This window comes from Abramis brama (genome assembly GCF_963993115.1).
Source record: "Abramis brama genome assembly, chromosome: 8".
NCBI lineage: Eukaryota > Metazoa > Chordata > Actinopteri > Cypriniformes > Leuciscidae > Abramis > Abramis brama.
In genome coordinates this window covers 11,911,990-11,926,813 of record NC_139970.1, presented here as the reverse complement: position 1 = coordinate 11,926,813, position 14,824 = coordinate 11,911,990, and the positions used below count along the sequence as shown (strand labels likewise).

General features: G+C 39.7%; 1 protein-coding gene across 1 annotated transcript in view; it reads right to left on the bottom strand.

Annotated features, from left to right (window-relative positions):
• dync1i2a (dynein, cytoplasmic 1, intermediate chain 2a) overlaps window positions 1-14,824 on the bottom strand; it is a 41,170-nt gene that overhangs the window by 25,494 nt on the left and 852 nt on the right. Inside the window, exons 2-5 of the mRNA XM_084123259.1 lie at window positions 12,044-12,155; window positions 11,095-11,209; window positions 9,132-9,222; window positions 2,928-3,043 (exon numbers count right to left, since the gene is read on the bottom strand). Of these exons, the coding sequence (XP_083979385.1) occupies window positions 2,928-3,043; window positions 9,132-9,222; window positions 11,095-11,209; window positions 12,044-12,151 (430 nt within the window). The 5' untranslated portion in view covers window positions 12,152-12,155. The remainder of the gene's footprint in view (window positions 1-2,927; window positions 3,044-9,131; window positions 9,223-11,094; window positions 11,210-12,043; window positions 12,156-14,824) is intronic.

Sequence of the window (14,824 nt, the reverse complement as noted above, 5' to 3'; positions counted from 1 at the left end):
TATTTATTTTTAGTCTGTTTTAGTTTTAATTTTTTTAATAATAGTGCTTCCAATTAAACATATTTAACTTATAAAGTATTCTGTAATAGAGAGTAAGTTTACTGTAAGAATAGTAAAAATCTAAAATTATCCCTGATGATATCTGCAACAATTATCAGCCTAATCAGACAAATGGCAATTTAATTGTCCAATAATTATATAGTCATGATATCCCTAAAAATAGATCCCTAAAACGGCTTTCATTAAAATGTTCTTTCATCATCTCCTGAAAAAACATCAACAGAATAAACATCTCAAAGATACACACACACACACACACACACGGCAAAGCAGTGATCTTGTGTGTTTGTCATGAGTGGGTCGTTCACACACATGCACGAACGGCCACATGAAAGGGCACAACTGCAATTACACAAATCCTGACCTGCCTTTGGACACACACACACACACTCCGATATCTCCACTAACCTACTGCTCATTTCCTGTGCCCCCTCTCGCTGTCTCTGTAAACGGATGTGTGTGTGTGTGTGTGTGTGTGTGTGTGTGTGTGTGTGTGTGTGTGTGTGTGTGTGTGTGTGTGTGTGTGTGTGTGTGTGTGTGTGTGTGTGTGTGTGTGTGTTTAATCTTGCCTTGACGTCTTATGTTTCTCGAGTCTCTGCAATTTTCCCTCAGCTTTCATCTCCATGTTCACTATGGTCAGATCATTTCCAAAAAGGGTCACACACTTCTGATGTCTCTCTCTCTCACACACACACACACACACACACACATCTGAATAGCTCTCAGATCAGAGGCTTGCGCTCTAACTCTGGGTGCAAATGCAGTGCCATTCTGCCATTCAGCCATTCCCCCCTCCCCCCTCCCCCCTCCCCCCTCCCCCCTCCTCTCTGACTGACATGTGTCAATCATGCTGTGTGATGTTTGGGGTTGCTTGTTTCGACCATGATCTGCATCCACAGCATTATATAGGTTCAGGTTCTACTTGTTTCTAGGACATGTTTCATTAGTAACCAAAAAGAATTCTGGGTAAAAGAGAAGATCCAAAATAGAGATGCACAATATACTAGTCCACAATCATAAACTATACCACAATCATAAATACTGCTTTATTCTTTATTAACTACTGGATTTTGATTTTTTGCATTAGTTTATTTGTTGATTTCAAACAGAAAATTCAGTTTCTATAACAGATATTAAAAGAAATATACTATACTGTTTGTGATCTATACTCTACATTAGTAATAGACTAATGCCGTTTTTAGATTATCAGCATTGGCCGATTACAATGTTCACTTGGAGCATTAAAGTGCCCCATTATGCTCTTTCACATTTTACCTTTCATATAGCGTGTACTATAGCTGTTTATGAATGTAAAAGGTCTGCCAAGATCAAAGTACAGATAAATGGAGTAACTGACTCCCAAAAGAAGAAGAAAACATTCTGAACTGCCTGAAACGAGTCGTCAGTGATTCCGGTCTTACTTCTTACGTAGGTTTGTAACACATTTGCATAATGCCAGTCTATGATCTTCATTGTCTGCCCAGGAACAACATACACTTTGAGCCTCAAACAATGTAGTTGTAGCTGAGAATGGAAGAGTTTGATTCGTGTTGTTCATGTCGAGAAGACGCTGTTTTCTGCGCTGTGGAAGCAAATCCACTTTGATGCACTTTCAAAAGGATGAGGACTTGTGAGAAAAAAAATACGGAAAAACCAATGCCATCATTACTGTTTGCATCACTGTGTATCAAGTGCTGAGGAAGATCCGGAGCTGAAATTCAGATAATGGACATTTCGTTTCCGACACACTGTAAGTGGTTGACCAATCAGAGCGGAGTAGATCAATCACAGCAGACTGGATCATCTGACCAATCAGAGCAGAGTAGACCAATCACAACAGACTGGGTTATCTGACCAATCAGAGCAGAGAAGACCAATCACAACAGACTGGGTCATCTGACCAATCAGAGCAGAGTAGATCAATCACAACAGACTGGGTCATCTGACCAATCAGAGCGGAGTGGACCAAACACAACTGACTGGATCATCTGACCAATCAGAGCAGAGTGGACCAATCACAACAGACTGGGTTATCTGACCAATCAGAGCAGAGAAGACCAATCACAACAGACTGGGTTATCTGACCAATCAGAGCAGAGAAGACCAATCACAACAGACTGGGTCATCTGACCAATCAGAGCAGAGTAGACCAATCACAACTGACTGGATCATCTGACCAATCAGAGCGGAGTGGACCAATCACAACTGACTGGATCATCTGACCAATCAGAGCGGAGTGGACCAAACACAACTGACTGGATCATCTGACCAATCAGAGCAGAGTGGACCAATCACAACTGACTGGATCATCTGACCAATCAGAGCAGAGAAGACCAATCACAACAGACTGGGTTATCTGACCAATCAGAGCAGAGAAGACCAATCACAACAGACTGGGTCATCTGACCAATCAGAGCAGAGTAGACCAATCACAACAGACTGGATCATCTGACCAATCAGAGCGGAGTGGACCAATCACAACTGACTGGGTCATCTGACCAATCAGAGCAGAGTAGACCAATCACAACAGACTGGGTCAGAATTAGAATGATTATTAAATTACTCATCATTGTTACAGTGTAATTATATATTTATTTAGGTACTGAGTAATAATAATTAACTACATGTACTTACTATAGGGTTAGGGTTGGTTTAGTTATCTGATCACAGATATATCATGATGCCTGAATTCCCCTATAGCATGTAAAACTCTGCAGTCTGCAGGTTGTTAGTAGTGTGTGTGTGTGTGTGTGTGTGTGTTTTAAATATATAACAATATCAGAAATTGCTTTGTTTACTGGCCATAACATAAAAAAAAAAAGGTTTTGAATGGTATTAGTCATAATTCGTGCATGATCACAGCTTACCGTCTTTCTGCTGTGTGGTGGTGGGCGTCTGGGTCTCCTTGGTGTAGGACACCACCTCTTTAGGCGGGAAATCCACGTGGGTCGTCTTCGCCATTGCCAACTTCAGAGGACCACGTCTGGGAGAGCGCACAAACACACAAATCATACGGAGGAACTGTGCACACACTGCTCAAACATATACCAATTCACACAGGCTTTTAATAAAATGCTGCTGTCTATGCAGTAGAAAGGCTTTTATTTATTTTTTCTTGATGCTACATTGCTAGAGAAAACAGATTAAAAGGCCTGTTCCCTTTTGCCAAAAACACTCATAATGCACTTTTGATTTTGGCGCCACCCTTCTGTTGATCCGATTGTCCGTGGGCAGGAATACAAAATTGCAGAAGTTCAATCTGTAGGTTTAATAAAAGTCCAGTTTCGGGTGTATTTTTTGACATTGTAACAATACAAAATATTGTTAAAATTCAGCTAATTTATCATTTAAAGCCTCATTTACACCTAGTAACAGCCCTCTCAGCCGATCTGATCATAAGTGAACAGCACTAATCACAGTACCGGTGTAAAAGGGGTCCAATGAGTGTCAGGCCGTTTACACCTGGTATTAAGATGCGTTTTGGTCGATCGGATCACGAGTGGATGACGCTAAATACAGGAGTAAATAGGGTGTGAAGCGTTTTGAGCTTGTCCACTTTTGACCACTTCCAGAGGTAGGCGAAAACACATTTGACCGGATTGCTTTCGTAGTGTAAACACTCATGTGATCGAATGTGTTCAAACAGCCACAAAACACCGTCTGCTCTCCGTCTGCTGATCTAATGAGTAACAATATGAGAAGAGCTCTAGACAGACGGGGTTTAAACTTTGTCGGCTGAAGACCCGAGTTTGGTTTGAAGATGAAAAACGTACCAAGCACAATGTTCTCTCACCATTCCTGATTTCTAGCACACACTCACAGCGTTCGGCTGGTCTTGCGTCTATCAGAGCAGAAATTAAAGCTGATCCGTATGTTTTTCCATCGTCTCCGTGAATGTAAATTACACAAGCTTATTTTGTCCATTAGATCAAAAGTTAAAAAAAAAAAATTACATTTACCCGTCCATAGACCCTCACCTCGAAGAAATCAGGACAGAAGTGGTTAAAAGTGGAAAAAAGAGACGGATTAAAACACCAGGTGTAAACGGGAATGTGTCTCCCTCGTCTACTTGTGATCGACTAAAACGCATCTTAATAACAGGTGTAAACAGGGCCTAAGAAAAGCATTGTGATCCAATCACCCCTACACACATTTATAGGTGACTAGAAATGCATGTAACATTCTGACATGAAAAAAAATATCAAAAATATGGACACACTTGACTTAAATTTGTTACTCATTATCTTAAAAGGCTTATAGTTAAATGCCTAAAAATGACCTTTGTACATGCATATAACCAGACTACACTCTCAGAAAAAAAGGTACAAAAGCTGTCACTGTGGCGGTACCTTTTCAAAAGGTACACCTTTGTACCTAAAGAGTGCATATTAGTCCCTCAAAGGAACATATTAGTTCCAAAAGTGTACATATTAGAACCCTTTTGAAGGGTACTGTCCCAGTGATAGCTTTTTTTCTGAGAGTGTATAAATGAATTTCAAACAAAAGCAAAAACCATATTACATTTTTTTTTTTAATTAATTAATTAATTATAATGGAAAAGTTGGACCGGGTTGTGAAGGAAAAGTTGCCAACAGTGCACTTGGGAACTCCTTCAATACTGTTGGAAAAGCTTGCTTTAAATACATAAATGGAAACAGCTCAAACATACATTTTAGTCTGGGACTAGGTTTAACCCATGTCTGTGAAACCGGGGGTAAAAATATTAACATTAATGAATAAATACTAAATAAGTGTGTCCAAACTATTGACATGCAGAGTCAACATGCACCAAACTCCCAGAATCACTCCCAGATGTTCATACAGGTGTAAACAGACCCTACATGTCCTCTGGACATCACTGTGCTCGCTTTATAAGTCTGGTTACATTTACATCCACATCTGTGTGGCATTTAAACCATCTCGCATCTCCTGCCGTGTGAATCCCTGCTCATGATCATATGCCACTCATGACTCCTCTACAGGTCTGAAAGAGTGAAGGAGAAAGAGCAGAAAGTGTGCAGTACCCCAGCTCAGAGTGAAGCAGAAGAGTGGAGGGGTCACAGTCCCAGTGCAGAGTCCTGTTAGTGCCAGAGCCACGGGACAGGGTTACAGACACAGACACAGACAGAGAGAGGTTGTTATATGAAAGTTGGCTAAAAACACAATGTTACGACACTTCAGAGCAGTTAAGAGACAAGCAGAAAAGCTTACACACACACACACACACACACCACAAACACAGAAACAGAACCAGATGTCCATGTAGTGCTATGTTTCTAAAGGAAATCATCTGTTCTGATTGTCCAGGAGACAAACCACACTCCTCCAGTACATAATAAAATCCCATATAGCCTAAATGACACCATCATAGATGTACCATAAATACGAGAATTTTAAGTAAATACTAGAAATGCCATCAAAATCATGTTTCATGTGACCAGATACAGTAGTGCATATTATTTGGACACTAAATTGGTGCAATGTTCGGCCAAAAAGCTGTCTGTCACCTAAATAATTGTCTTAAGTAAGGTCTACACAGCAGGTAAAAAATGTGTGTGCAGATTTGGGGTTGTCACAATTGGTTATTTTTAGGGGTCTGAGACCTCTAACTTCTAAGTATGGGTCATTTTAAAGTCAACATGAAATGAAATCTGCCACTTTTTTCGTTCTGAGTTAAAAATAAGAGGGAGTGACACAAGTCAAAAAGGAAAGTAGCACAAGAGGTGTTTACATTATGATGAAAGATATAAAAAAATATGTATAAAACTATTCTATAGCTATTGATGAAAACTCTCTTGACTGCGATTGCAGCTGGTGTATAATGTGTGGTGTTCGATGAAGCTTCTTGCTGAGCACCAGCGCAGGGTCTGAAACTGAAGTCTTCTATTAAGACAGTGGGGCATAAAATAGCCTTCATCTCTCAAAACAACAGACTGATGCGAATCTAGAGATCATTTTTGGCCATTTTTGATAGAAAAAGACATTGTATTGTGATTTCTCCACTCCATTAAAGCCCAGATAATCTTCAAGTGAAATCGGAAAACTAACTGGCGTGACGTCATTTTGAACAAAATCAGGCCAAAACTAACTTTCTTTGGAGTTCGTTTCCGGAGTTTGAAACAGCTTGCCAAAGTGAACTTCACAGAAAGGTTTGCTCCAGCTGATAAACACCGTTAGTCCGTGGCGATGACGTAACAGGTAGCGTGTGGCTCTGAGGCTCCGCCTTCTTTGACGTGTAAATCTTCTCTGGTTAACTTCTTCTGTTCAGTCCGTCGAGGTCAAACGTGAGTAAAAACATGAACGCACTGGAGAGGTGCTTTATAGCAGGAATTGAAATTGTTAGCAATCAGCATCTATTTATAGTGTAGGGGGCGGAGCTTCAGATTCTAGAGAGCATTTGATTGGACAGAAAATCTGATGAGAAGCTGAAGTGCAGAGTGATGTCATCAAAATCTCTGATACATATTGGCGGAAGTGAGAGACTGTACGTTTTGAACACTTATATCTTCTAAATGTAAATGTTGTCATTGTTTTGGAGCACACTAGCTTATAGATAACATACTAAAAGCCAAAAAAAGACTTTAACTGCTGTTTTCTCACCGCTGTAATTTTGTCGTGTGTTTATTTTGTTATTGAGAACAAAGAACACAGCACATATTTATATATATGATGAAATCAGCTCACGCAATTTACATATGAACACAACCAGAGACGATGGAAAAACACACGAGATCATCAGCTTTAGTTTCTGCTCAGAGTCGCAAGACCAGCCGAACGCTGTGAGTGTGTGTTAGAAATCAGGAATGGTGAGAGAACATTGTGCTTGGTATGTTTTTCATCTTCAAACCAAACTCGGGTCTTCAGCCGACAAAGTTTAAATCCCGCCGCTAGAGCTCTTCCCATAATGTTACTCATTAGATCAGCAGACGGTGTTTTGTGGCTGTTTGAACACATTCGATCACATGAGTGTTTACACTACGAAAGCAATCCGGTCAAATGTGTTTTCGATGGACAAGCTTAAAATGTTTTAGTCCCCGTTTACTCCTGTATTTAGCGTCGTCCACTTGTGATCCGATTGACCAAAACACATCTTAATACCAGGAGTAAACAGGGCCTTAATGATTGGAGAAATCCTGCTTTCATCACCAGAGAGAAGTCGGTTGTTTTTACTGGAAGGTCCGGTCATGGCATTTTGATGAAACATTATGAGGTCAAAGTATAAATAAAATAAAATAAAAACAGGCATCAATGACTGGTTCACAATAAATGCATCTCTATAATATGCATTTAGAAAATAAACAGGGTTCATTTTTATTTCATGCTGACTTTAAAAAGGCAATGAAATCCTAACAGATCCTGACACTAAACCGACCCACATCAGCGGAAGCACAACCTGAGGCTGTGTGTGGTCATGAGTGCATCAGAGGCAGTGTGACTGTGATGAGGGAGAATGTGTGTGTGCAGTCGGTAACATGACCTGCATGTGTGTAGGAAGTGGTGAAGTGGTGCGGGATATGAGTGGACACGGAGCCCCGGGGGCATCTCTGTGTGTGTGTGTGTGTGTGTGTGTGTGTGAGAGAGCTTCTGCTGTAATCAGGGGTTAAACACTCTCCACGGCAGCTCTTCACTGCTCCCACAGGTCTTATTCCAGCATAAAAATCTATAACATTTATATATTCATATTGTTTTACTAGCTGGAGCCATGGCCTAGTAGTGCTTAGCTCATGTGCCTCAGAAAAGCACTGTGGGAAATGCGTGTTCGGTTCTAGCCAATGTCGTCAGGGAATAGAGATCGCATTTTAACACTCCAGAATATTTTCCAGTTTCCCTCTATTTTGACTATCAATAATAAAGTGGCAATATTGTTTTACAACCAGATTTTTTTAACCCTAAACTAGAATCTGGTACTGATAATTCACAGCTGTCACCTAACAGATATAATGTAAGGCTGAGCAACACTATAGGCAAAGGGTTAAAAAAAAAATGTAATAAGACTGAACTGTTTTTACTCTTCTGTTGGAGTGATGTGATGTATTTTTTGTAGGTCAAAACCCGGAAACAAGTTTTTTTTAACAGGTTTTTGGTTAAACAAGGTCTTTGGTTTACACAAGCTCAGGATATTTTCATGTTTTATTCTACGACATAAAATGCATCAGTAATATGTGATTTTTAAAAAACTGCTAACAAGTGTCTAAAAGGGACTAGAGAGCTTGTCGGGGACATCAAACGTCATCAGCCGAACAGATAAACTCATCTACTAACGAGTCGCTTTCACAGCTTTACCGCAGTTTGTTTATAATCGAGCTCTTGCAAACTATTATAACTCAAACTTTCAGGGAAAATGTTTCTTAGAATAAAGACTGAAAGAGTTGTCAGAAGCTTAATGGCAGAGGCATTGAAGTCATGTGATGTGACCGCAGTGTAGTTCGTTTATAGCATACGTTTAGCTTTTTACTTCTTCTGTTTGTTTTAAGGTTTCAAAATTCATAAAAGTAAATTGAAAGATTATCGTGATGAACAAAACATGTAAAAATCATAAACTTTTGTTTGTCTCAGATCATTTCGAAAATAGTTTTGCCAAACTTTCAAATTGGCCTACAACAACACATCGTCAGTGCAGCCCTCCATACAATTATCATTGATTGGAGCTTTTTGCAGTGCATTCTGGGATAGCCTTCTTTGTAGATACGATTCTCCTTTAGAATATGGCTCAGAAGGCCGCATCATCATAATTTCGGAACAGCTTTTACATTAAGAGCACATCTATGGTGCTCTCAAACGCAGACTAGATGGGCAGCGCACTAGGTGTTGGAGAACATGTTTTCCTCCTCTCTTCTCAGGGGTTTTCCAGCAGTAAATTCTCTTTTAAGTTACAGATGAAAACAGCTAATGACAGAGATGTATTCAGCAGAACCTTTCCCAACCGGCTCAGACCTGCACAGCACAGACACGACAATACAACAACCCTTTCCCTGACGGTTTGTCCTTCATGCAATGGTAAAGCCACACACCTCTCCGCTGACACGTGCATGATATATATATATAGAGAGAGTGAGAGAGAGAGATAATACCTTGGTCCGGTGGCTCCTTCTCCTGAGTCTTGGCTCCCTGCCTCGCTTGGACTTCCCACAGATTTGGCCGTGGGAGACACGGGTGCAGGAACTAAAGAAGGAGAAAAAGAGATAAACATACTTTCATCTGCATTTTTGCTGATTCAGTTCATTAAAATACATTTTTGCTCAATGCCTTTTAATGAACTGGTGTTTTGGCGATTTTTAGTGGATGTATGTAATACGAAACACACAAAAATAATAACAATAATTTAAAAAAAGGATTAATCTCAACTAATTACAAACATAATTATTTCAAAATGGATATAGATATCTGTTAAATGATTATTAGCCTGAGCTTCAAACATTTGACCAAGATTGTCAACGTTTCTATTCCATTTGGACAATGTTCTTTATTAAAATGACACAGTTCAGATATAGAAAATGCAAGTGCTTGATGAAATTGCAGAGACACCATCAGAACTACTGTGGTGCACTTCTGCCCCCTTGTGTTCAATCAATGAAGCACACTGCACTGGGTTTCTTCATTTGTATGAAGTGCACATAGTCTTGCAGAGACAGATTTTGAATATTTAAATTTGCACAGCATAATTCCGGGGCCCAAATGAAGTAATCTTCATAGGAATCTATGTGACAAAAATGGGGTCCCCATATCTCTCTGACTCAGAATGTATTACAAAAAGAGAAAGAGCACTTCCAAATATGTCCTTTATCTCTGTGCTGCTATTTCTATAAAGTCTAAACTATATATTTCTTTGCCCCAACCCTTTGGTTGATCTGTGCATGTGTTATTAATATTTATTTTTCCTTTTATCCATGGGCATGAAAAAGTGGGTGGGTCCTCCCCCAGAAAAATGTTACTGGAGTAAATACCATTTCATGTAGGCTATTCTGGTGCCTTTTAATTAAAACAACCCAGGTGAAAAAGACGTACTATTAAATATATAAAAAATGTACTTGAGTATGTTTTTAGTACAATACAAATATACTTTAATGCATTTTTAATACATTTAACAGTACGTCTTTTTCACCTGGGAAGTAAACTAAACTCCACTTCACGTCGGGCGGTTCTTTGCCTCCAAGTCGTGCATTAAATGCACAGCTATCCGTGGATTATCCCGCTAATACCATGGTCCAGCAATGACAATTTAAAGCTGTTATTGATGTTTGCAACGCAATATTTGACTGGAAAGGTACAACGGGCGGTTACTTTCGTCAGTTGCGGCTCGTTGAGAAATATAATGTAGCGATTCAGCGGAGTTTAATTTATTAGGGAATTCCCTAATAATTGGATTTGACTGACAGCGCTATTAAAAGACAAATGCGCTGAATCAGAGACGGTAAAAGTAAGTGGGTCCAATATCATTGGTCTTAAAAAGTGGGTGGGTCTTGTCCCACCCATATACAATGGTTCCGACGCCCATGCTTTTATCCATGCTGTTTTTAGAAATATTAGTTTATATTGTTCAACTTATTTATTAAGTTTTATTTATGTACTTATTTATTTATTTTATTTTTTTGGGAGGGGGGGGGGGGGGGGTGATTAAACTGGGGTAAGGGGTAAAAAACTAAAACATGTCACTGTTAAAACTTCATATTTGAAAAAAAAATCTATGTAATATGGAATTTCACGTGATGGATGCATAAGACGAAACACATGGATTTCGCATTGGATTTAAGTGTGTTAAATTTGCTGCGCTGAACAATATAAAGCTGCCGACTTTAGAGGTCACCTATGAGTAAGTGGTGCTTCAAGCATTGTTAAACTACTGATAATGGGCAATGGATTTGCTTTGCCCGTAAAATTCTGCCAAATTTCCGATAATGTGACTGCACTTGTAGGGTCAATTGTGGCCTGATAATATACCAAAAATAAGTTATTATTATTGAACATTGGCAGGAGGGGTCGTCTCACCGTTCAGAGTTTGATATCTTAGGACAGGTAAATGTGAAACGGTCCTACCCGCAGGTGTGTCTGACGTGATGCCCATACTCTGCAGAAGAGCGTCAGCCTCTCTGCGCTTCTTCTCCAGGTCCGAATCATCCTGCTGCGGGACGGCCTCCTTCTTCAGCTCAGCCTGAGACAAACACAGTCCATCAAACACTTCATTCAAAAAAACTAACTTTCTATTGTTCCCAAAGAACAAAAACCAGCAATCTGACCCGGTTTACTTCCGCCAGGAACCCTCCTACAGCATTTACTCAATTTCGACACAAATTGTAGTGTTGATTGCATTCATCAAGCTCAACCCTGTTAAAGTTATAGTAAGATGAAAACTTTTTTTACTCGTGTAATGTGCCTGAAAATATGCAGATAGTGCTGAAGATCCTGGTGGATTCGTCGCTTCAACAACACTGCTTCATATTATCATGACATATGTTAACCAGTGTAAATGTCGAGTATTGTTTCTATCGCCGTTATGCACAGTATAGTATAAAAGCATACTATGCACACTAAAGACAAGCTGTTTTACAGACACATCTCAGAGCAACCGACCTCTGGCATGTGTGAATGAATGCACATAAAGTGGAACTTATTCTAGTATATTAAAGTGATAGCTCACACAAAAATGAAAATTCTGTCATCATTTACTCTCCCTCAAGTTGTTTCAAACCTGTATACATTTCTTTCTTCTGAGGAACGCAAAAGAAGATATTTGGAAGAATATGGGTAACCAAACAGTTGATGGACCCCATTGACTTACATAGTGTTTTTTTCTCCATACTGTGGAAGTCAATGGGGTCCAACTGTCTGGTTACTGACATTCTTCAAAATATCTTATTTTGTGTTCAAGAGACGAAAGAAATGTATACAGGTTTGGAACAACTTGAGGGAGAGAATTGGAACAAATGATGACAGAATTTTCATGTTTGGGTGAACTATCCCTTTAATGCAAGTAAAAAGTCTGTACCTCTTTTTTCTTGCGTTCCTCCTCCTTTCTCTTCTTCTCCTCTCTAATCTGAGCCAAGCGTTGTTTCTTTCGCTCAAGCTCAGCCTTCAGCTCACTTTTATCCGACATGATGCTTCACAAAACACACACACACACACACACACACAAAGAATAGTTAGTGTCAGGAAGCCAGAATATATGTCATGTTATGCAAGGTTTTTCTGTATAATGTGCATTCAAAATGATTACATCTAAAGTTATTTACAGAGACAATGTCAAAAAGATAAGGGAAAACAGCCAGCCTCAGACTTTTTTTTTTGTTTTGTTTTTTTGTATATTTAACCTTTAGATAATAAAAAAAAAAGTTTGCATATGTGTTTTTGTTGAGTATCATATTTGATCACATAAGGTTTTTTCTGGCTAATACAGTTTGATATAGTGAGAATATGAAGCTCATTCTCAAGGAGGAAAAAACACTTACAATTTATTCAGAGGCACAAACTGAGCAAAAAAATTAAATTTTATGCTGTTACTGATATTTATACGGCCAAAAAGTAAAATTCTGATTGAAATGCAAATCAATGAGATCTTTATAAGCAGTCTACTTACATAAAATGCATATACAGTGAGGAAAATAAGTATTTGAACACCCTGCTATTTTGCAAGTTCTCCCACTTGGAAATCATGGAGGGGTCTGAAATTGTCATCGTAGGTGCATGTCCACTGTGAGAGACATAATCTAAAAAAAAAAATCCAGAAATCACAATGTATGATTTTTTAACTATTTATTTGTATGATACAGCTGCAAATAAGTATTTGAACACCTGAGAAAATCAATGTTAATATTTGGTACAGTAGCCTTTGTTTGCAATTACAGAGGTCAAACGTTTCCTGTAGTTTTTCACCAGGTTTGCACACACTGCAGGAGGGATTTTGGCCCACTCCTCCACACAGATCTTCTCTAGATCAGTCAGGTTTCTGGGCTGTCGCTGAGAAACACGGAGTTTGAGCTCCCTCCAAAGATTCTCTATTGGGTTTAGGTCTGGAGACTGGCTAGGCCACGCCAGAACCTTGATATGCTTCTTACAGAGCCACTCCTTGGTTATCCTGGCTGTGTGCTTCGGGTCATTGTCATGTTGGAAGACCCAGCCTCGACCCATCTTCAATGCTCTAACTAAGGGAAGGAGGTTGTTCCCCAAAATCTCGCAATACATGGCCCCGGTCATCCTCTCCTTAATACAGTGCAGTCGCCCTGTCCCATGTGCAGAAAAACACCCCCAAAGCATGATGCTACCACCCCCATGCTTCACAGTAGGGATGGTGTTCTTGGGATGGTATTCATCATTCTTCTTCCTCCAAACACGTTTAGTGGAATTATGACCAAAAAGTTCTATTTTGGTCTCATCTGACCACATGACTTTCTCCCATGACTCCTCTGGATCATCCAAATGGTCATTGGCAAACTTAAGCCGGCCTTGACATGTGCTGGTTTAAGCAGGGGAACCTTCCGTGCCATGCATGATTTCAAACCATGACGTCTTAGTGTATTACCAACAGTAACCTTGGAAACGGTGGTCCCAGCTCTTTTCAGGTCATTGACCAGCTCCTCCCGTGTAGTTCTGGGCTGATTTCTCACCTTTCTTAGGATCATTGAGACCCCACGAGGTGAGATCTTGCATGGAGCCCCAGTCCGAGGGAGATTGACAGTCATGTTTAGCTTCTTCCATTTTCTAATGATTGCTCCAACAGTGGACCTTTTTTCCCCAAGCTGCTTGGCAATTTCCCCGTAGCCCTTTCCAGCCTTGTGGAGGTGTACAATTTTGTCTCTAGTGTCTTTGGACAGCTCTTTGGTCTTGGCCATGTTAGTAGTTGGATTCTTACTGATTGTATGGGGTGGACAGGTGTCTTTATGCAGCTAACGACCTCAAACAGGTGCATCTAATTTAGGATAATAAATGGAGTGGAGGTGGACATTTTAAAGGCAGACTAACAGGTCTTTGAGGGTCAGAATTCTAGCTGATAGACAGGTGTTCAAATACTTACTTGCAGCTGTAGCATACAAATAAATAGTTTAAAAATCATATATTGTGATTTCTGGATTTTTTTTTATTTTAGATTATGTCTCTCACAGTGGACATGCACCTACGATGACAATTTCAGACCCCTCCATGATTTCCAAGTGGGAGAACTTGCAAAATAGCAGGGTGTTCAAATACTTATTTTCCTCACTGTATATGTTAATGTAGAGGCTTTAGAATTGTGTATCAAATATGATATAGTAGGCTTTAAAAAATTGACTGCTGAATTACTGTAACACACAACCTCGGGTGTGACTTGTTTCTATTTACATCCTCAGCAAACAGTAAGAGAAAAGCGTAAGGCGCTGAGGGAAAGAAGACACCCTTCCTTCACCGTGTCTCGTCTCAGGCTCTTCACACAGATGTACAGGAGTCGTGTTTGTGTATCTCAAAGACCGCTCTCTACAGCTCTGAATGACCACATTAAAACATGCACTTGAAACGGACTAGTTTAGTCCAGTAACCAGGCCAGTGTCTGAGTCCTCCTGATACAGAAACATCACGCCACAACTCGTGATCTTAGGAGGAGTTCACAGCACAATATAACCACTGTTAAACTCAACACTTTAAAAACAGTCACACAAGATCATTTTAGTCATTTCAGCATAAGAGAAGCACTTCTTTCAACCAACTTCCTGAATGATCTAAAGTGGCAACTGGCAAAACATACTGATCTTTTCGCAGAATTATATTCTTCTTCTTCATTCTTGTGACTTTAACAGAT